General features: G+C 43.1%; 1 protein-coding gene across 5 annotated transcripts in view; it reads right to left on the bottom strand.

Moving 5' to 3' along the window:
* Window positions 1-22,548, bottom strand: part of ARHGAP17 (Rho GTPase activating protein 17) — a 39,267-nt gene extending 16,719 nt beyond the window's left edge. For 3 of the 5 annotated variants that reach the window (XM_065850330.2, XM_065850331.2, XM_065850332.2), the window contains exons 1-6: window positions 22,375-22,548; window positions 6,222-6,261; window positions 2,814-2,918; window positions 1,990-2,066; window positions 835-946; window positions 558-634 (exon numbers count right to left, since the gene is read on the bottom strand). In XM_065850330.2, the coding sequence (XP_065706402.2) occupies window positions 558-634; window positions 835-946; window positions 1,990-2,066; window positions 2,814-2,918; window positions 6,222-6,261; window positions 22,375-22,427 (464 nt within the window). In that variant the 5' untranslated portion in view covers window positions 22,428-22,548. The remainder of the gene's footprint in view (window positions 1-557; window positions 635-834; window positions 947-1,989; window positions 2,067-2,813; window positions 2,919-6,221; window positions 6,262-22,374) is intronic. The other 2 variants (XM_065850329.2, XM_065850333.2) reach the window with 1 other exon arrangement.
* Window positions 22,549-22,550: the final 2 nt, after the last annotated feature.

Raw genomic sequence — 22,550 nt, 5'->3', positions numbered from 1 at the left:
ACCCCATCATTCATGATGTGCTGGTGTAATTCACAGACAGCTGAGCAACTATACAAACCCACAAGAAATCCTGCGTTCTCCACCATCTATACCACAGGTGTTTAATACATTAGAACTACCAAGCTCAGAACATGCTACATAAATTATCACCACCGTTTAACACTGTTCAAAGGGACTTAAGGGTAGGTTAATGACCTAGGCCCTGACCAATGAGACGGTTCAATATAATGCTATAAAACCACTTGGCATGGTTACAAAATAGACTTCTATTCCTTATTTAAGCTGACAACTTAAGTGAACTGGAAACAACATGTGTTTTCAGAATTTTTCCCATTATATATAGGCACTTAAGAGCTCCAGAATCAAGATTCCGATTGGATCTAGTAGCCACGAGTCCTTTTTTTGAATAACTTAAATGTAAGTTTGTCTTTTTCATCAAAGCATTAACGAGCATACAGTAGCATTTCAGAAGCAAGTACCAGCATCGGATCACTTGCTATGACACGCCAACAAGGATTTAACGTGAAAAGGACCTAGTAACTAAAATGATTCCTTACCTTCCTCTTGCAGAATCCCAGTCCAACACCAGCTTCGCAAGCTGTTTTCTCTGCTTCTGAATGTTTGGGATCTCTGTCTGAAATGACAATTCCAGGCTTACAGTTACTTTTAAATTGTGTATTGGAATAAACTGCATCTTGTAGGTTTAATATCCACTTTCAGCACTAATGCATTACGCCTCAAACCAGTTTTATTATCAAAAATGAGATAAAGGCTTTTTGCTCAGTTTATATATCAATACAGATTTATTTCTTTCACCAGGCTGAAGTGACTTACCTCTGTCAGCAGACACAGCGGGTCTAAAACTTCTCTTTCGATCTGCACTTCATGCTGAGAGAGCTCCATAGCCAGTCTGTTCTCTGCATCGCCACAGGTATCCAGCATTTTCCTTCAAGAATTACACGAAATTGTAGTGTGAGTTGCTACTGACTAAAGCAGAAGGATTCAAAATAAACCAGTGATGGCCCTTTGCTGCCTGCTACCCTTTCGGAAAGCTTTGTGTTCTATCAAGGCATTAATTACTTAATGGCATAAATCGAAGATGCTCTATGCCAACATGGGCAAATTTGGGACAGGCAAGGAGTGTTATTAGACCTTTGTCTTCTAAAATTCCTTTGCCATTATGACATTTTTGGAGGCTTTAAGTCATCCAGGTGGTTACAGCGGCCCTAAGGGCAGAGAAGTTAGTATTTATTTCATTTTCTCTAAGCCCCTTTAATGTGCGAAAGTCTTAACACCATAATTCTAAGCAATCATATATGCAGCAGTCTCAGGTTCCAAACCCATGATTTGACCTTTGGTTTAAGCTTGTTCTAAGGAAAAGTCCTATTCTCTAAGATTTTTATCCATGTTTAAATCTCCTGCAACAGCTCACAAAAATGCACACTAAGGTTTTTAAGGTCATTCTACACTGTCTCCATTAGCATTCCCCGCCACAATGAGAAAACACATCTGCTGTAGGAATTCAGCACACTGACATTCATTCCCTTCACTCATTTTCCTGTAAGCTGCAAATATGCACTTTGCCAGGATAAGGAAATTTGCATTATTTTAAACTAGGAGCCATTAATGCACATTTGCATTATTTTAAGTCATTAATGCAAAACTGCAAAGGCACTATTTACACTAAATTTTAAGCTTTAAATGGAGATAATCATTTCAGTAATCCACAAGGGAAAAGTCATTTTCAAAAGCTTTTAAGACAGCAGAGAATCAGAACCCTCAAGAATGCAATTCAGAGCAAGTCTAAAACTTGCCCCCAGAATCACTCAAGAGAAACGCTTGCTGCCTTCTTTTCCTTTGGATTAGAAAAGGCATCTATAAATATTAGTTTCATTACATTGAAAACAGCCTTTATGTACCCAAAGTCTCTAATTAGAGCCCCACAGGCAATAAAATGACCAGCTGCAACTTCTAAAGCTCAGTACTCACCCCAGCAGCGTCTCATCGCTCAGCTGGACAGACCCTTCCTGCATAGTCTGAGCAAGAGCTGTCAGAGGGAGTTTTTTCTGCAGAACAGAAGAACAGTGCTGAGTTTAGTGCCTCTCATCCTTCCCAGCTTTCCCACTCCCTCCCCGCTCAGATTTTTCTCTTCTTCCATATGGTTTCTATTACACACATATGCAGCTCATTCTTTGACTTGAAGAAAATGTCAAGTCACAAAAAGTTTCAAGCCTCAAGACTCCTGTTCTCAGATACATTCAAAAGCACTTTTTCAGTCTCAGACAGAATGACTGGCCCAAAATGTAACTCAACTACTGTCAAAGACAAGTAAACAGCTTTAAGTTGAAATGTAAGCAATCAGCTTGTCATTCGTCTCTGCAGAGGTTCATTCTGTGAGCCCCTGTTTGCAGGAGGTCTCTATTATTCAATAAAAGGAGAAAACATGAATGTTAATTATTTCTAGTTCACAATACTTCAAGAAAACCTATGTATGGCTTTGCTAAAGAGGGACAGAAATCAGATATGAACAGAAAAACATTTACAGTTAATTGGAGATGTCAGTGCACAAAGTTAATTCTAAGCATGAGGAGCTGGATCAGAGTTGCAGAATATCTCCCGAAGCTGCGGGTACTCAGCTCGTGCAGAACCGTACCCCAGGGTCCACAGCTGGCATTTCACCCAATAACAGCAACACGGCAGATGATTTTACACAGCTTTCTTGGATCATGAGGCACAGCAGCTGATCAGCATTTAGAAAGCCAGACCATACTCAGACTGGCTGCTGAACCAAACCAGAGGGCAACTGTACTTACGTGTCTCTTATCAGGATCTGTACTGTGCTGCCCCTGAAAACACGCAATTAATCGCTTCTGTGCAATGTGGCAAACAGATCTCACAGTGTCAAGACGTCTCTCGATCTAGGCGGTAAGAGGGGAGAGAGGAGGAAGAGAAAACAAAACAAAAAACAGAAGTTATTTGCCTGGCCTCAGCAGAAAACCTTCCTCCCATACCACACTTAGTTCTGGGTTGCACATTTCCCAAGTTTTACAGCTTAGAAGAAGTTCAGATGCTCAGCAGAAGTGCCCGACAGCAAAAATGTTTGGAAAGAGATTGCAATTGCATTTTGCTCAGTGTCACAGGAATTGACAGAGCTCGCAATGCTCACGAGACTGGAGAAAATCGCTGCCCCTACTGAGAATCAGGCTGATACTTCGCCATCTGAGATGAACGGCACATGCAGGTATCCAAGGCAGAAATTTATGGAGGAAACTCTGGGAAAACTCTCACATTTTTTCACTGTGACTTTGTAAAGCAGACGGGTAAAGACACATCTGATTGCTCGTTTACACTGGGCCAAACCTATGTGCTGCAAAATTTCTACTGCCTTTTCTTCTCTGGCTGTTAAATACAAAGTTTCTACATTGTAAGCAAAATAATATTTTCAGGGAGAAATTCAAGAGAGATCTGGAATGAAAGAAAGGTGCCAATGCACAAACACGAGTTCTGTTTATCATAGTATATTCAAAACATGGCTTAATACATAGACTGTCCACATGACAAAGATATACATCAATAAACTGTTCTTCTAAGGGATTTTAAGTAAAGAATTTGGACTGTTTTCTTCCAAAGAACCCCAAAAGCAAACAAAGCAATGAGCACTGGGACAGAATTGCTCATGGCACTGAGCTCTCTATGCACAGCACAAAAAGAATGTGGTTTATCTGCATTTTGATGACTCACCAAGAATAAAAGGAGGCCCTTTGGATTCGTTTCTATTTTAAAAGCAAGGGGAAAAAAAAGTAGATTTCATCTGTAGAAATAATCTGAGGAGACTCCAGATTTTGATCCAGCTCTAAAATCAGTCCTGTTACATTTTCAGGAGAGCGATAATTCTCCCCAGCTTTCCTATCAATCCTAAATACAGATGAGCTGTCTGAGCAGCAATTTTAGTGCTAAGTTATTGTGCCCCTTGTGAGCCCCGGTTCAGGGCAGCACACGGGGATGTGAAGCAGGAGATATACTGATGGTGTTTCCAGAAGGCAGAGTGCAATGTCCTAATGAACACGAAATGCTATAAATTCTCATAGAATGTTATACATCCAGGTAAGAACAACATGGTTTTTCCTCCCACAGGTTTATCTGGCACTGCTACGATGGGATATCTATATCAACTGCCCAAGAACGGCTACTCTGAAAGCACCAGGCATTGCCTTTTATTTACATATGTCAAGCTTAAAATGAAGTGCACTTCAAAAAAGTCCATGTGAAGCTATATGGACGAGCAAGACCTGGTTCTGGTTTACTGTTACAGCAAAGACAATTTATTTCTCCTGTGTTATCTTCAAAATTAAATACCACCACCACATTCTAAATCATCCACTTCTTGTGAGAGCATTTATTTTTGCTTGGTCACATAGTTAAGGCTTCTTGAAATATTGAGCACAGGTTTTGTGGAAGCATTTATTTTTACAAGGTCATGTAGCTAAGTCTTCTTACAATACTGAGCACAGGTTTTTTCCCACATCTGAAACTTCAGGATAAAACACTCTCTTCTCTGATCTGCTTTTTAGTTCAAAGATGTCAGGAAACCCACCAAGGACATTCATCTCCATTTGGCCACCTTTGAACTGAAGTGTGACCCCAGGCCACGCTGTCTGTACCCACGGGGCATCTGCACCGTACAAATCAGCCCACAATTGCTTTATTATCCCAGACTAGGGCACACCAGAAAGCGGGGCTCTTGGAGTAGCCTTACCAGTACTGAATTATATTCCTTGTCTTCAGACAGGAACACATTTAACAGAGATACTTGAAATGGAGTATTACACTCCAGAAAACAGAAAAAACACTATGGCAAGCCTATGTCAAAGTTTGAGCTAAATATAAAAAAGAACACTATGAAACATGTTTATAAAGTGAACAGTACCATGCCATTAAGCTCTTTAGCTAGATAAGAGCCTCACTCCCCTCCACAAACCCCCAAGAGCAAACAAATAAGTGAGTAAATTCTTCCAGTTGGGTGTAGTCCGTCTGCTCCGGGCCTGGGAAAGCCTTGCTTGCAAAATTGTTTTGGCACCAAGCAGCAGAACTTTTGGCTTTTACTTCTTGTTACTGTTCTGCAGCTTACCAAGAAAACAGATGGGCCCCAGAAAGGCGATCAAGGTGCTTTAACATCCTTTATGCCATTTAATTGGACACATCTCTTTAGAAATTAAAACAGTATTGTCAAATTGTTAAGGTATTTGTGGTTCAAACACAGCAGTCCCCTAAACACATTTCAGCATTACTCAAGATGGTTTTATGTATTTGTGCTGAATTCAAGTTTTAAGGCTGATATATTCTCTCATCTTCTACTTTAATCTGAACATCTGGAGAGATTTGAAGCAAAAGTAGTTGCATCATTTGTTTGGCTTCCACATTTCACAGACAGGTCCTGAACTCCAGCATGCGAGGATGCTCTAGAACCACCTGAACCCCCATCCCCATCATCTCCTGGAGCAGCTGCTCTGACTCCCCTGGCCAGTCAGGTCCTACCTTTTTTATATTTTATTTTTTTGTTTAAGTCTTTCACAAAGTAACCCGGAGGAAGAAAACTACATACAACAAGCCTGTAGTCAAATTTGTCCTGTGTAATCAACCTTGTTAATCTAACACTTGCAACTACATTTCATCATACAAGTAATGTTTGATTAGATGGCATACTTTTAAAAAGACCGTAAGTTTGTACACATATTTAGAGCAATTCCAGAGTTTCAGAAAAAAAGCCGCTATCTATTAGAAGCAGTTGGCCTGTTTTCTGCCACTTCTCTTCAGGCCCAAGTTGACCTGTTCAAGAGGAACAGAAATGGAGACAGAAACCAGCTGTGCCTAATCATCATTTCTGCCCAGCTCATGGCCTTCGACCAGACTGGCAAGTCATTAGCACTAATGGTTCATAAGCTTAACAAGCTAGTTCATCTAATTAAAAGCAAAAATGCTTCCTCCTTCACTTTATCAAGCCATATAATTTCATTCAGAAATAGAAGCACCTGAGTTTTTCTGCTCAGATGGCATCATAGTTTTTCCATGTGTTGAGAAGCCAGCCAAAGCCTTCCCCTGTTTTCCTCCCCCATCATCTGCAGTATTGGGTTTTACTCATATTAGGTATCCCACAAAATTCAGAAGGCTCAGACTTCACAAAGAATATTTTAAAAATATACATGTTAGCTGTGTTACAATACCTGCAAAAGGTCTTCACTGAGTACCTCCGTTTTCTCAGCCCTAAGGGAGGAAAAAAAAGACCCTTGTCAGAATAATTAGCATGTTTGGGTCAAAGATCACTGCAAGGCTTTCACAAAACTTGCCCAGTTTCAAGTTATAATCCCATTATGACCATTGCTGCAAACGCCACCATGCTCAGAATGCCAAATGCAGATCCCAGCAGAGACCACAGGTGACTTAAAAACATTATCAGGAGTTCACAGTATTCCCAGTAAAGGTTTGTCCTCAACAGAAACATATCTGAATGCTTACACACACTCCAGACCAAATATTAAGAGTTGTTAGAAACATACTCAAACTTTTACACATACAATTCTACACCTTTTCCCAGTCCCAGTTACACATAAACTTTGAATTGTTTAATGTTGACACAGATATCTGGTGTTGATTCATTTGCTCTAACACTGCTCTACCCTACCCTTGCTACATCTGCAACACAGAGAACTAGGGATAGTGCCAGGGTTGGGTTATGGTTGGACTCAGTGATACTGAAGGTCTCTTCCAACCAAAATGACTCTGTGATTCCAGGTCTCGGTTTCCTTCTTTTGCCTGGAAATCTGCTTAAGAAAATTGCAACTGGTTTCTCCATCTCCAAGATGCAAGCGAAACTTGCACTGAGTGTCTCATCTCTCTAGCCTTAAAATTGGCTCAGTGTGAGAGAAAGTGAGCTCAGAGGCCAGCGTTGCAGCAGCTCCCTCACCCTGGACGCTGACACATTGACACCAGCGGACACAGAACAGGCGGCCCAGGAGCAAAGAGCTGACACAGCAGAGAGAACACACAACCCTCCTGAGCGGCAGCTTCTGAGATAAACCAGCCACCTCGGGCGGCAGAATTCAAAACAACCTCTAAGAACATTCAGAGTACTTAGAACAAGATACGTACACATCATTAAAGCCACTGAACTGCTGATAATCACAAGATTAGCGATTGACTGAGACTTCAGAGAATTTTTCCCACCATGCAGCAAATCACATTACTTTAGATTCATTAAAAGTTTGATTTCTCCTTCCCCTCTTCTAGGAAATTATATTCGAGTAAAAAACAAAGATAGCTCAGTGATGTGCTAGCAAAAGTTTGTTTCAACTCTAAATATACATATATCCTTATGTAAAGTGCAAAACAATTTCCATATGTGTAGCTTAAGCACTCTTTGCGCATCGAACTGGTTTATCCAGGATTTAAAGTCCCAGCCTGTAAATCCGGATCTCCTCGGGAGTCAGGGGTGGCAGCGGGACAGCGTCCCCAGGCCAGCGCCGACTTGGAAAAGCCACCGCTGATGATTGTCAGGTTCGGAAATGCAGGAGGGAAGACCTCACCCTTCCTGCAGGCCCACATTCCACCTTTAATGAGGAAGCCAAGAAAGAGCCACTAAATAATATCGTGTGGTGACCACAGCCACGAAACAGAAAATGCAACCTTGTGAGAGCAGCACAGCCCATCTCCCTGCTGAGCAGGGAACAGTAACAAACCATCAAAGGCACCTCTGTCTCCCCTGAATAATCGCAACTACTAGTTTAAAGTTTCCATCTAACTGCAGCTTCATGGGACATTAATTCCTTCTGCCAACTAATTAGAGAATTAGCAAACTTACAGAAAATAATAGAATTTCCTTGTCACTGCTACTCAAAGTTCTGTCCTTATCCCTTTTTAGGTCTTATTTGTATCTTATCTAGTCTGGAAGTGATGAAGAAATCCTTCTGGAACCAAGAGCCGCTGCAGGATGGGAAGATTGAGTTGCAGAGCGTTCCCAGCAGCGCTGGCATCTGGAGCCCCCCCAGCAGCTCCCGCGGGACAGCGCAAACACAGCCCGGCCCAACCGGGATCCAGCTCTCGCTGCTTCCATTCCCAGCAGCTCAGCTCCATCCAGTCCAAGCTGTTCATTCTCAGTTGCAAAACCAGGTCCCTCCAAGCCACTACTAAAGGGGGAAGCACACTCTGCCCTCCAAATCCCCCCCGAGCGCTGGGAGGTCTCAAACACAGCGGTTTGTGACTGAGCTGTGTGTGCTGGAGTCGTCCCCACGGGTAGGGGCAGCAGGATCCACCAGCACAGGGCAGGGACACGGGGACCTGCCCACCTGGAACCTCCCACACCTTCAGTGTGAGATGAGATGAGCAGCACTCGCTGCTCAGCTGCCGAAGAAGAAAATAGCTGCCGGGCTGGCGGCAGGAACCGAGCTGGGCTCCTGCGAAAGGAGAGGTTCTGAGAACAGAGGGTGATGTTTTTCTGCTACAACAGCAGGCAGGACACCTGCTAAACCAGCACCTTCATGTGAATTGCCTGGCACAAAGCTTCTTAATTAAAATTCAGCAGTGCATTTTAAAAGCCTGCATCCAAAACCACATCTGAACAACCATTTGTTGCAGTTATATTCACCTCCTTAACAAATAAAAAGCATAAAACTATCTAATTCCCTAAAAATGGTACTTTCGAACTGTTCCACATTAAGTTAGTGAAACAGTTTGCCCACCACAAGCATCCAAAGTGGGTCCATGAGCCAGAATCCAAGTAGAGTCTGAACATGAAAATCAAGGTTTGAGTTTTGAAAGACTATTTTTTTATTATTATAGACATATTAATTACAACACCCTAACTTGCTGTGACATTTTACAAATGGATTGCATGTGCTCCCAATTGGCCACCTCTCTTTAAGTGTTTTATGTTGTTATTTATTTTGTTTCTTTCTTTCCCTTTTCGGGAAAGGCCCTTGTGCACAGCCCAGCTCAGTGCACAGGGCTCGGCGAGAGCAGAACACATCTCACCCCACAGCTTTCAAACTGCTCCCCTCACTTCTGCAGTTTACAGCTCCTTCACCCTTCCAAGCCAGAAGTCTCCTCTGTACGTCTGGAAGCAGCAGATGAGAATTTCTGAGATAAAAGTGTTTATCTTCGAAAGGGGAAAGAATTTACATTTCCGTGTATAAAATGAAAAGCTCTATTAAATCAGCACTAGATACTTAAAAAAAAAAAATAAAGCTTCATCTAAACAGTATTTGAGATCTCACTAGCTGCACAGCAGGGTCCTGTCCATTGCCCAGCATCAGTCCTGACCCAAGGGTTGATCTCCAAACCAGGTCAAAGCTACAAAACCAGTAGAAATTTCCACTCCTAAAAGGCTAATAAGGAAGGAACAAGAGCAAACCTGACACCAAAAGCCATAAAAACTTGGACATTCCCAACAGAACTAGTGACTCAGTTCAAAACGTCGAAGTGGAAACAGAAACCTTGACTCACGCAGTGTGGCCGGGAGGTGATGCCACGGGAGGACACTTCATGACGAAACCAGCAGTCCGTGTGCCTCAACTCTGGAAAGATCTTGGTGGAAGCGAGGAGACATCCACCCAAAACACCAGAGAGAATTAAAGGCAGCTTTCTCTGCTGCTTGTTTTTCCTTAAACAAAGTGTTTGCCAGCAGGAGTCACCACCTGAGCTGTGCTGGGGTGACGCTGGAGCACCTTGGCCAGGCTGGCGGCACATCCTGCCGGCTTCCACATACAATAGGCAGGACTTGCTGCCAGGAAAAATGAAGGAATCAGCAGCTCTGTTCCAAAACAAGGAATCCAGAATTAGATGACAATTTCCCTTCTAAAAGGTTTGCCTTTTTAACCTACACTAACAGAGACTTTATAGAAAGATATAATTTAAAGGTGTTTCAGGACTACCAGCTCACTCTCCACATTTAACATTGTGCTAAATTGCAGGAACAGGCCTCCCTTTCCAGATGAGTGAACTCTGTGTTTTATAATCCAAGTCTATGGAACATAAACATCAAACACATCAAATAATTTTAAAACTAAATGAAAATTTAAATCAGGGAAAGAGCTGAAAGAGCTGAACAAGACCAGAGACATGGGATGTGTTTTGCAGAAGTAGCTCGCAAGTGCCACTCGGTGCACACTGAACTGCTGCAGTCAGTAACCAAACCTGAAATAAATCTGTGTTTACAGCAGTATCTTCCTTCATTTTTATTTCGTTTTGACTTCAAGAAACCAAAGCGATGCAGGGAACCTCTTGTTCTCCAGCTAAGAAACACAGCACAAGGTTCTCCCTGCCCCTCCTGCTCACACACAGACTGTATCTCAACTAGAATTTCAAATACACATTTTCCACCCCCCATCTTCTACCCAGATTCTGCATTTCTATGTGCATTTCAGAGGCTGAGATCTCAAACACATTAAAGGATCCTTCTGCGCAACTGGAAACCAAAAATCCTTCAATTGTGGCCTTCGTAAGTGCACATATTAAAGGTCACTTTTCATAAACCACTTTATTACAAGGGATTTCTTTTGCTTGTTTGGCAGCCTGTGGCAATACGCAGCTTTGTGGATATACTGTAGGAGTTTGCTTTCACCTGCACAGTGTTTTGAAGAAGAGCCAGAGCAGAAACGTGTCAGGCCAAGTACACCTCTCACCACAGAAACCAGGGTCATCATGTCACACGAGCCCCAAATTCATCCTGTTTTGACTCCCCACTGAAAAAACCCCAAACAAAGCAGCATTCATACTGAAAGCACGGTCACCAATTGGGATTCTCCCTGCAGACGAACGTTTTCAAATGAAACTAGGGTGACTCAAGGTAAGCATAAATATTCTCCCACTCATTTTTTTATGTTTTAAAATCACTTCAGAATGACTGCCAGACAATAGTCACCACTTTGAGCATTTCCAGAGTATTTAGCGCAGGGCTGTGGTTGAGAGGAGCGACCCCCAGTTCCTTCCCAGGGAACCACCTTCCACACCCAAGTGATGCTCAGCTCCCCGATTTTACTCCATGTAGCTACTGCAGCTTCTGTGCTCTTGAACCTTTACAAGTGCTTTAAAAAAAGGTGCATCACCTCCAAGGCACCAAAATATTTAACTGAGATCTTTATCTTCAGAAACCCAGGAGCTGCAAAACTACAATTCAGGCCTCAGTGAGTATTACAGATGAAGATTTCTGCTCCTTTGCCTTCCTTCCTCCATTGAGTTCCCCCATCAAACTTTTGCTTGGTCGCTCAATCTAAAAGCTGCAACTTCGATCTCCGATGGTGAAGAATGAAGCCCGTCTGCTCTAATTAAAGGCAGACCGGCTTTGGTCAGATAATCATCTTGGAAAGCGAGCAGCCTGTGCCTTCGCAGTTGCAGGGAACCCCACAGCAGGCTGTCTGCACTGGGGAATCTGAGATTCCTTTGGAAGTGAAATGGATCCAAGGCTCTTCTCCCAAGCCAGGCAGTATATTTAGCTATTTAGAACAACCATGGCTCGAGCCAAATTCTATTTTTGGGCCACTCTGGGAGGTACAGTCGTCGCAGCGAGGTCCTGCACTGCCCTCCACAACTCCAACCTCTCCCTGGAAAACAGACATGGTTTTAATATTAGATACAGAGAATTAAACCAAATATGGTGCAATTTGACAAAGATACTGTTCAAACAGTTCAGTCTGTGTAACAAATCCAGGTAGATAATTATGAGCCACATGCACTGCAATTAGAGATGAATGTAAGTTAAACTTAAGATGACACAATTATAATAGCAGTTGAAATGGAGAAGCAGATTTAAAGCAGCTTTACTGGACAGAAGTGACGTTTCAGTAAGCAGCCTGTGACAAGTCCGATAGCTTTTAAACTTCTGGATACAAATAAAAATTGACAATTAAAGTGCTTCCAGTCGACTGCCATCTGAGCTACTTGAACACTCACTGCTAATGTACTATTTTGTACCAAGAACTAAGTTCTAGCTTGTAAAGCTCTCCCTGTATTCCTTCTGACTTTCAAAAGAAACCAAGTCTCCACACGCAGTGTATGTCAGGTCAACATAACAAAAAGTAGATTTTTAAAAGTGCATTTGATTCGCATTTTCCTCTGAAGGTATAAATACTTTCTCAAAGTGCTGCAATGGGGGATTAAAATTTTAAATGCTCAAGTCTAGTCAGGGGGAAATCTGGCAGCGTTCATGTGGTTTTTCCAAAGTAAGAACTCCCAGGTCAAGCTGTCACAAATTAGTGACAAAACCCCCCAAGGAACCTGAGAAAGTTAAAGCTACACAAGAAACTTCCTAAATTGATCAAATCACAATGTATTTTCTATGCCTTGCTTCTTCCCCTTTAAGTATTATGATATACATTTCTCATGCTAAAGTGCATTCTATTTAACATTATTACGGAACTTGAACTTCCCAAATGTGTCAGTTATTAATACAATTTATTAAAAAAATGTATAGAAACACCCTTACAGGATATCTCAGTAAGGAATTGGTTTTAATATTTAACTATCCAGTATTTATTTACACTCAAAAGTTTATTTTCACACAAGGCCCTTCCTTCCTCCAAGCAAACAACAACCTTTTCTTATGTAGAATGATTTTATCTCAGGTTAGCTGGGTACAACTTTGATATAAGAGGCAGTAGAGCAAAAAACAACCTAAATAATTATTGAATTTGTTATTCCTTAATCTAAGGTGCAATTTTACAGCCCCTGTATGCCAACATAAATGTTGCTGCTGCCAAGAAGGGAATTCCCCAGCACCTCTGTGCTCCAGCAGCGCTCACAGCCCGAGTCACACCGGAGCAGCAGTTCCAGCTGAACTTGGCCCTGGCCCAGCTGCAGCCCCAGAGCTGCTCCGCTCCCCTCCGGAACCGGTGCCAGCTGGAGCCTCCACCAAATCCAACCCAGGGCAAGGAGGAAATGCTGGATTCCACCCTGCAGCCTCTGTCCTTTGAGAAGCCTGGCCTGAAGCTGATCCCCTGCCCCAAACATGGGGTACACATCCCTGGCCCCCACAGCCCTCCCCTGCATCTGCAGCAATCACAGCAGCTCACACTGGAATTGCACCCAATAAAAGAAATTACTGATTTCCAGTTGTCCGGGTGCCCTCCCTGGACAGGGGAGCTGGCAGCGGTGCAGGCTGTGCTGCGAGAGGGGAAATCTCCCTTTTAGCAACAGCAGCTACTTCAGATGAGCTTAAGTTGATCATGAAACTGCACCCTAGGGCCAACATTTCATTAACGCGGGGGTGACATCAGCTGGCAGAGCTGCTGAGAAGAGCCGTGGTGTCCTCCCTCCCACCGTCCTCGGCTGCTCGCATCTCACCTGACAGACCATCTCCACCAGCCACACCCCAAAGGACTGACCTGGCCGGAAGAAAACCTATTTTTCCGTCAGATGAAGTTCAGTGCCAAGATCACAAGTGCAAGCCCAGAGAAGGGGTGGGAGTGAAGCCGGGCAGAGCCATGCGGTCGGACCCCCGAGAACAGACCAAGGCAGCAGGGGATGCTCCTGGAGCAGAGAGCGGCTCAGTAAGGTCCTGCCTGGGGGTTTGGCAGCATCTCGATTAAGGTAGGGACCAGTCTGCTTGCCAAACCGCCTGCTGACATGAGAACTCCTTCACTTCGCAGGAGAGAAAAAAAAAAAAAAAAAAAAGGCACCCCCCCCCCCCCCCCCACCCACCAAAACCTCAAACAAATCCTGAACTTCCACACAAAACGCTGCTTTTCGTTCCAGCCGCTGAACAGGTGGGGCTGCCCACTAACTCCAGCCATTTCCAAATTTTGTAATTTCTTTTCCCAGAAGCCCATTGTCAGTCACTGGGACAGACGAAGCAGCAGCACTACCTTTTGCAAAGGCAAATCCTTTACAGTGCAGACGTGTCTGAATCAGAAAAACAGGTAATAGAGGAATGAGCAAAACACATTGAATTGCTACAAAAGAAAAAGCCTGGGCATTTTTTTGAGTATTTGTTTGCTTTTTTACACTTTGGCAGGACATTTCAGCTTATTAACTTGCGTAAGTGTCAAAAAACTCCAAACTAAAAATGAACATTTCAAAGGTAGTGCTGTTCTTAATTTAATATACAGTCCAGACAGGTCTATTTTAAGTTCAAGGATTCACAAAACTGGCAAGAGAAAACCTTTGAAAAGGAACCAAACTGAATCAACACAAAAAGCAAAACAAGGAAACACAGAAAAGGCAGAACAATGAAGTAGGAATAGAAACTAAGAAAGAGGAGTTGGAAGCTTTGAAGTAGCAGTAAAAAAGTGTAAGGGAATTCAGGGACCTGAGGTTATATAAAATTGACTAATAGGCTTATGGCAAAATAGGGATTATTCCTTATGTCCGCTGTTTCACAGTGAAGCCTTTGCACTGATTTTCTGATCAGTAGCCATGATTAACAATTAATGGCTCAACCCTTGATGATGTTTGACCAACAGGAGAGAGTTTGGGAGCCCAGTGTGACAACGACCTCACGACTGTGAGGACTCACTGGGTGGTGCGGCACTGGCTGCACACTCACTGTTGGTGTTGCTGGGCAGACAAGCCGGGATTAACGTGTGTCATGGGCAGTTCCAGCACCGCCCGCATGTCCCGCACGAAGTTTCTGGCTGTTCCAGCACCAAACTGAAAGTCACAGTTTACTCCATCCCCAGGTTCCTGAGGAGGAAATAAGAGTCTTGGACAAACAGCCTAACACGGGTTTATTAACCTGTATTGCACTTCAACGCACACTTGGACCCGCTGTTACAAAACCAGGATTACTTTATCCTTCTGTTCCGCTCCTACAAAAACCAGCAGCTCAGAACACTTAATCTGCGTATTAAATTGGCTTCTGGCAGGACAAACCAGACTACATTGGAAGCTGCAACAGTTTAGTTCACACATTCATTTTTCTCTATGAAAATGTTACCTTTCTATCTTCCCCTCACTTTCTACAGAAAACAGAACTTTTAATCAGGTGGGTTAACATTTCCTTCCACCAATTGCTTCATAATTAATTCTAGATTTTAAAAAAAGTTGGCATTTGAATAAACTGCTGTACTTTCCAAAGCCATATCACAGCCTCAGGTTTCAAATCTGTAAGCAAGGCAATTTATCTTCTAAAAAAGAGCCAACTTTATAACTTAATTTTTCTGCCACTGGCTAAAGTAGTTTTTTGTAGCCTTAACTCTGTCACCAAGGATACCTGTGCAAGTGCATTAACCCTTCTCAGCAATGACCACCCTTTTCTGTGCAGCGCTCACCTGTACAAGTTACCACTTTTCCGTTTATTAATTTTCATGCTGGAACGTCACTGGGATCTTGAGAAATACGCAATAGAGCCAACAAGTAAATTTATACAAAAATCTCAGTCCGGCAATTTCTGGCACAGAACAACTTGTAAGACAGAAGGAAAAACTCCTTTGTCGATCCTTCTCACCTAGCGTCGATTTGGATATTTTGCATACTCATTTTCACAGCTCCCCTGCCTCTCCGATCCTCTCCGCTGCAGTTGCTCCAGGATGCTCCTGTCATTTTGCAATGTAATTAACTACGCAAGGAACAATCTGTGCCAAGGAACGGAGGCTCCAGGTCGGGGAGGAGCAGCACTGGTGACCCCCCGGCTGCTCCATGTTCCGGGAGCTCCTTTCCTGTGCGGCAGGAGACACACGACTCCGTGGTAATGCCTTTAGCAGCCACGGAACAGCCATTGCGCACTCAAAGCTTTTAAGGTTGTTTGGTTCTCAATAAATAAGTTTTAACCAAAATGCTCTAATTCAGTCAACAAAGTGATGTTGCAAATAAAAAGGATACTCTGAAGTTCCCTATTTTTTTCTTGTGTAGACATCAAGTGCTGCTTTAAGCAAACAGCCCTGAAAAATGAGGTGAATCAAGCACAGTAACCTGTTAAAAATCGCTTGGTTTGTCAGCACCGGCTGCTGTGAGGCTCCTTGGTTGTGCTCACAGATCAGCCGTACCTGCCCACTTTAACTGGCATTATTGAACCCCACAGGTTCAGAGCAGAGCTGTGCCCGGCAAACTGGACAGCGAATCACTCACTGCCTTATGTGGGCTGGAGTTTCTCCCAACACCAAAAGAACAGTTGTATCCTTCATGTTATAAAACCCTTCTTTCTGGAAACTGTGCATAATATTACAAAACATTTATAACACACTAAGACACCACATCCTAGAAAGATCATATGTATTTGCCATTTAATCATTTGCTAATACAATGACCTCTAAAGACCAGTTCTGGTCACAGATCCATTATCGCAACCTAAAAATACCACACAAGTATCTATGAAATACATTTGCTTTCATAAATTCCAAGTGTGTCACATTACAGCATCAAGTTAAAACAGCTTGTTAGATCACTTCCAGCTATTTTAGCAGATTAAATCATTACTATTTCAGGATTTTGACTCTGGGCATAACCTGATATTGAAATTATTTGCTGTGAAGAACCACCATGAGATCAAGTTGGAATCAAGGAATCATAGCTTCATCCACACAGAGTGTAACACCAAGATTTTGTGAATAAACTTCAGTAGATCTGGACACCAGTTGCAGTGCAGATCACACCGTTTAGCTGAGCAGCTGCCCCTATAGCACATTCAAGTGCATTTTTACCTTCACTGCTGTTATGTCAGACATCAAACCCCTGGTCCCAGACACTTCTCATATCCCAGGGCTCCAGCACACCCAGCCAGCGCTGTCCTCACCCACATCACCCGCTGGCCACCCAGGAGGAACATCAAAGGAAAAGTTACTTGCCTCCTCAATCTGGGTAAATTCAGGTAATTTTTCCATTGGCTTCAGCAATCTGCTCTGAAGGGTACATTAATCAATGGGATTAACAGACACGCTCATAAAATTCAATCCAGACCACAGCTCGGACACAATTCATATCCACGAACTCTTCTATTCGTTGCTGCGTTAATGGCAGTTCCAAATGCGCTGACAAGTGCCAGGTCTTAGCACAAAACGCAGTCCCAAACTGAAAACATAATAGCTGCATGTTTTCCTATAACTGGAAGTTTGTACTGTTAGAAAAATCCAATTCCTGAGCTGCACAAGGCATTGCATTGTGTCAGTTTTCCCCAAAGGGTGCAGGAAACAGATAAATATGCAGATACCAAGAAACTTTGTTGACAGTGCGGAGGCTGCCCAGCAATGTTAGAGGGGTGACTTGGTTCTTTCCGTGCTTACGGCTGGAATGGAAACACCATTTTGCAAAGTTTGGTGCTTCTGCACAGCCCGTTCAGCAGCCCAGGAGTGGTGAAGAGGGAACGAATGGTTCAGGGAGCTGAATGTGCCAATTCCAGCATTTCTGTCACTGTAAAGCTTCCCGTCCCCTGCTCTGCCCGTTCCACAGCCAAACCACCCCCGGGCACAGGGTTAGAAAACACATTTCCTTTACTATCAGTGTACGAGCGCTTCAGCATTCACATGCATTTTATTTCAATCAGTCCTCAAAGTTCGTTACACGAAGTCCAGAAGTCTACACACATTCAACAAAACAGAACCCCTTAATTCAATCCATTCGGACTCTTTAAACCTGTCACTGAATTAATCTGCCACTGAATTAATCTGCCATCCAGAAAGATCTAAGTAAATTTTCTAATTGAAGAGACCTCAAACTTCATTTGGAGATAAACAGGAAATGTTTAAGATAACTATTATAAACACTGAAACCACATTTTTCTTTTTCTTTTCTTGAATACTCAGACACAGACAAATGTCAACCTAAAGACCGACCACAAAGCAGATTCTCCCCCACCCATAAATAAGAACGTATTTTGAAGTTGTTTACCACTTTTTCAAGTATTTACCAATGACAACAAGCACTCCAAGTAAACAGTGCTTATTGTATTTAATTTTTTTAAAAGCTTGTTTGGGTGGGCCAGAAATTTTCAAATACCAGGGTCAATCTTTTTTTTTCCCCCCACACAAGAAATAGAAAAACATTGAAGAAGTATTTATTTGACATTAAATGCCTTTACAGAGTTAATGTTCTATTGATTGAAGTGCTTTGCACTCTTGTTTCACCACCCTGGATGCTCCAAAGCACCGGTTTGCAAAGCATTACCAACAAAAGATGAAGAATTAAAAGAGCTTTCTTAAGTAATCATTCACAGAACAATTCTGAAGACCAGAATCCATGGATAACACTTCAGCAGGACAAAAATATTGGTAACTTGGACCATCCACTGTTTCCCTTAAGTATTACTGAAAGTTACTGTTTTCCAGCAATCCAGCCCCATACAAATCAGATGTAGGCAGCTCCTTACCATACACAATCATTCAGTTATAGTCCCTTTAACATAACTTATTTTAATGTAATAATTATGTTATTCCAACTTACAGGTTGCCAAGTGGCTTGAAGAAATACTAAATATAGTTTAGCATAGTAAATTTTATGCAGGGCACGAGCTATTAAAAGATACGTTCAAATACTCTGTTGAGTCACAGTAATGTCCTGTGTACAAGGCCTGGAAAAACCTATTTGTGTATCAGAAGTTGTACTTAAACAGTAGAAAACTAATAAAGAAACTATAGTAAGTTTGCTTCTTGCAAAAAACCCCATCTTTCTAAGGTGTTTGTGGTCTCTTCCAGATTTCTAGTTAGTCAGATCTGCTTGTCCCTGGTTTAAATGACCGCACAGCCAGCAACAGGTAGAGAATCTCTCCTGGGAACACAGAAAGTGTATCTGGGATCTGAGCTGACTGCATTGGACATAAACCTTGCAGACCAGTTGGCTGGAATCATTTCAATCTGTATGGTACTCTGCCCATTGCACCTAAAAGCTGAGGAAAGAAACTGATGGGAACAATATCACTAGTGGTGTCCCCAGAGGCAGGAAAGCCCCACTCACGTAAAATCGTTAGACAGCATAATAAGTGTCATTAATTACCAACCTGCTTTTCTGTAAGTAAACAGCATGATACATCTCTGTGGACTCATTCCTCATATAATTACTTAGCTATGTAGTTCAAATGATTATTAGAGCATCATTTGAAAGCCTTTAATGACAATACCTCCAAACATTTATTTTCATTAGAGATGACTGCTACAGCAGAACACTTCCTGAGCTTCTAATCAAAACCTGTCTCCCTCCCTGATTTATAAGAGGGTATGAAAACTATAAGACAAGCACTCATAGATATCTGAAGAACTACCTTGTTGACACCACGCACAATATAACAATTTCCGTTCTGCTGCAATGAGCAGCCCAAGGAGGTACCAGCCCCTCACCCTACACATTGCTGAGCCAGCACCTACTAAAGCCTTTCATTTCACTCTGCCCAAATAAAGCACACGTGAAACATGTGTCTGGAAAAATGAACTGTGGGCACAAGCCTTGGTCCTCAAAACAGATGAGGATTTAGAGGAATTAATGCATAAATTCCATTAAGGGCAATGTCAGTGCACAGCTTCTCAGGAATCACAGGCCACCTGAAAATCATGAAGTTCAAAATGAAGGTTGTTCTTTTCTTCTCCACCCTCCCCCACTTAATTTTTCAAACATAACTATAAGTTTCAGGCTGTTTCCAGTTGTTTATGCTGAAATTTGGATGTAACTCAAAATAAAGTCAGACTTGAGCTGGTTATTGTGTGTGATTAGCTGCATATCCATCACAGTCAAGATGCCAGTTTATTCTGATGCGTTAATTCAGCTCTTGTATATATAACGATTGTCACTGAGTAGATGCAAGATTCTCGTGCTCACACCGAGATCCACAGCTCGGGACTCAACTGAGGCCACCCTGGACAGTCCCAGTGCCACCTCCCCACGAGGGGCAGCCCAGGCTGGGACAGTCTCTGCAGCAGACACCACCAGCTGACACCAAACCACAGCGACCCGGGCTCGTGCTGCCGCTTTCCAGTAAAGGCAAAAGATATTGTTTCATTTCTCCCTTTCCTCCAGGCTCACATAGACAAATAATTGATATTTTACTTTATAAGTTAACCAGAGTTCGAGTTCTCCCCCTCAGCAGAAATGTCTGCACACCTGCAGCACCTACCACCAGCCTGTCAAACACATCAAGTACTTGGTGGCAGATTGAATACCTGTCTTCAGGCATCCAACAACATCCACAAGATAACTACTGCAAAATATTTAACCCATCTATTAATTATTGTGGAATCCTGTTCCACTCAGCTAATCCCCTCTTTAATTAGTTTCCTACGTTTGTTTCATAATTCTATATAACGTTGTCCATGCAGACACGCAGGCTTCCCAGAAGTGCCATTCCTCTGCTTTAATGAAGCTCTTGACCAGCTGATTTTTCCTGCTGAGGAGTTACTGCTCTGACCCCACATCACACACATCCCAGTGATCACACACCGCGAAAGCCAACACAAACCTCCCAGCTTCGTTTCTTCGCCTCCCATGCACAAATCGCAGCCATAAACCAAGTTTCCTGAGTTTCAGTAGAATTACCGCAGATTTACAGTGATGAAAGTGATTACAATTACATAAACATTTTTCTATAAATATTTTCTTTCTTGGAAAGACACAAATATCAAGATCAGCAACAAAAAAAGTAAGTACCATACTGTTGTACCAAGACTACATAAACCAACCCCTAGAATGGTCAATTTGCTTCATTCAAAAGACCTACAAATATGAGAATATAATTTCTATGTGAAAAAGGCAACAAGCACTGTCAAAACTGTAGGATTACCCTCACTGTTCAGAGATTCTTCACCTCTATTCAATTGAAATAAAAGAATAAAGGAATGCTCACAACTAACTTACAATACTTTATTATTAAAAAACACACTACAAGCAAAGACAGAACTACTAAGGACATGCTTGTATTTAACGCTGACTAAAACAGGAGAGAAAGAGTTTAATTAAGCTTATAAAAATGAGTCAGTATCATTTTAAGTAGTTTTTAAAGGAAAACAATTGCAGGTACTTGTCTGTATTTTAATGAAACTAAAAAAATCTCAGTACTGGGGACGCAGATGCCAAGGCACCAGGAGACTATCTGGCAAAGAAACTTGAGTAATAATGGAGCACAGACAACCACACCCTGAGAGCACCAAGAGCTTCAGCTGCAGGCAGGCAAAGGTCACTGCGAGCCTCCCAACCCGCACACAACCATAAACACTGCTCCATATTTCATTCTCAGTTTCCCCTTGAAGTAGAAAGCAGCCTGAGATGTTTATCCCACTCAGTACAGTGCAGATTACTTGAAATTCCACTTGGGATTTGGAGCTGCAGGCCTAACACTTGAAAAAACGGAATGGCAATAATCACTTCAAGAATATGCATATTAAAAAAATCCATTTATTTCTATAAAATGAGAACAGAAGGGCACCAGATTGGTTTGGAAGTTATGCTCTCTTTTATAGAAAAACAAATACACTATTAAAAAAATCTGCTACTTAGCCATTCTTAGCTGACACACTTGAGCTGTTTTATATGTGTGTAGGCCCCAAAGAAAACAAACATTTTATTAAATGACTTATTGGAGCGGAGGCCATGAAAGTATAAACTCAGATAACATGAAAGTTTATACTTTCAGTAAAAGTACTGAAAGTACTTTCTTAGTTTCAGACTAAGTTTTCACTAAAAGCAGAGAGCAGTTTCTAGGGGAAAAAAATGGAGAACTGTTCTAGAAACGCAGCGAAGTTACATTTGCGTTTCCAGCTCCCCAAAGGGCGGCGGGTGGACACATACACTCCTGTGTCTGTGCACGGATTTGTTTCCACAGGATCAGGCTAAAGACTTTCCAGACATCAGAGCCCTGGAAGCCGCTGGCGGTGACACCTGTGAGGCTGCTGTTATTTTTGTTAAAGTTAAGTCACAGAGGATGCACTCTCTGAAGTCTTAAACGTGAAGAGGAGTGACAAACAGACGAAATAATTCAGTATTAACTTAGTAACAAAGGAACTGAAAGTCACAAAACCCCATGCAGGAAGCGCCCCATGCAAATAGCGCTGAGGGCCAAGGGGAGCCCCTGCGGACCCCCCAGCACCCGCACGGGCTCCGGTTCATGGGCTGCGGGAGTTGGAACTGAGCACACAGACGGACAGACCGGAGACCCCGGTACCTCCAGAAACCGACGAACCGACACACCCGCCCGGCCGCCCCGGCGCCAAAACCGATGACCAGAAACTCCTTATTGCCCTTTTTTATTTTTTTAATTTCCCAGCAGTAAAGTGCCCTGTCCCGACAGGCGCTTCCCGAACTGACATAGGTTCTTCTTCCCCAAAAGGCCCCGGTCGGCCGCGGCGCGGGAAGCCCCACCGGGCCCAGCCCCCCTGCCCCGCCGGGACTGTGGCTGAGCCTCCGCCCGCTCCCCGGCAGCCGCTTCGCACGGAGAAACGGAGCCGCCACCCACGCCGGCTCCTTGGTCCCGTCACTCACCTGCCGACGGTCTGGTTGGCCAACTGCTTCATGCGGTTGAACTGCTTCTTCATGGCGGCGGCCGTTCCCCCGGCCTCCCGCCGGGCACCCGCTGCTCCGCCGCCGCCACCAGAGCGCGGCCCCGGCCTCCGCCTCCTCCCTGCTGCCGCCGGCCCCGCCCACACCGGAACCCACCA

The sequence above is a fragment of the Patagioenas fasciata genome, chromosome 15 (genome assembly GCF_037038585.1).
Source record: "Patagioenas fasciata isolate bPatFas1 chromosome 15, bPatFas1.hap1, whole genome shotgun sequence".
NCBI lineage: Eukaryota > Metazoa > Chordata > Aves > Columbiformes > Columbidae > Patagioenas > Patagioenas fasciata.
The sequence above is the reverse complement of the archived record's forward strand: the minus strand, read 5'-3'. Positions and strand labels throughout refer to the sequence as shown.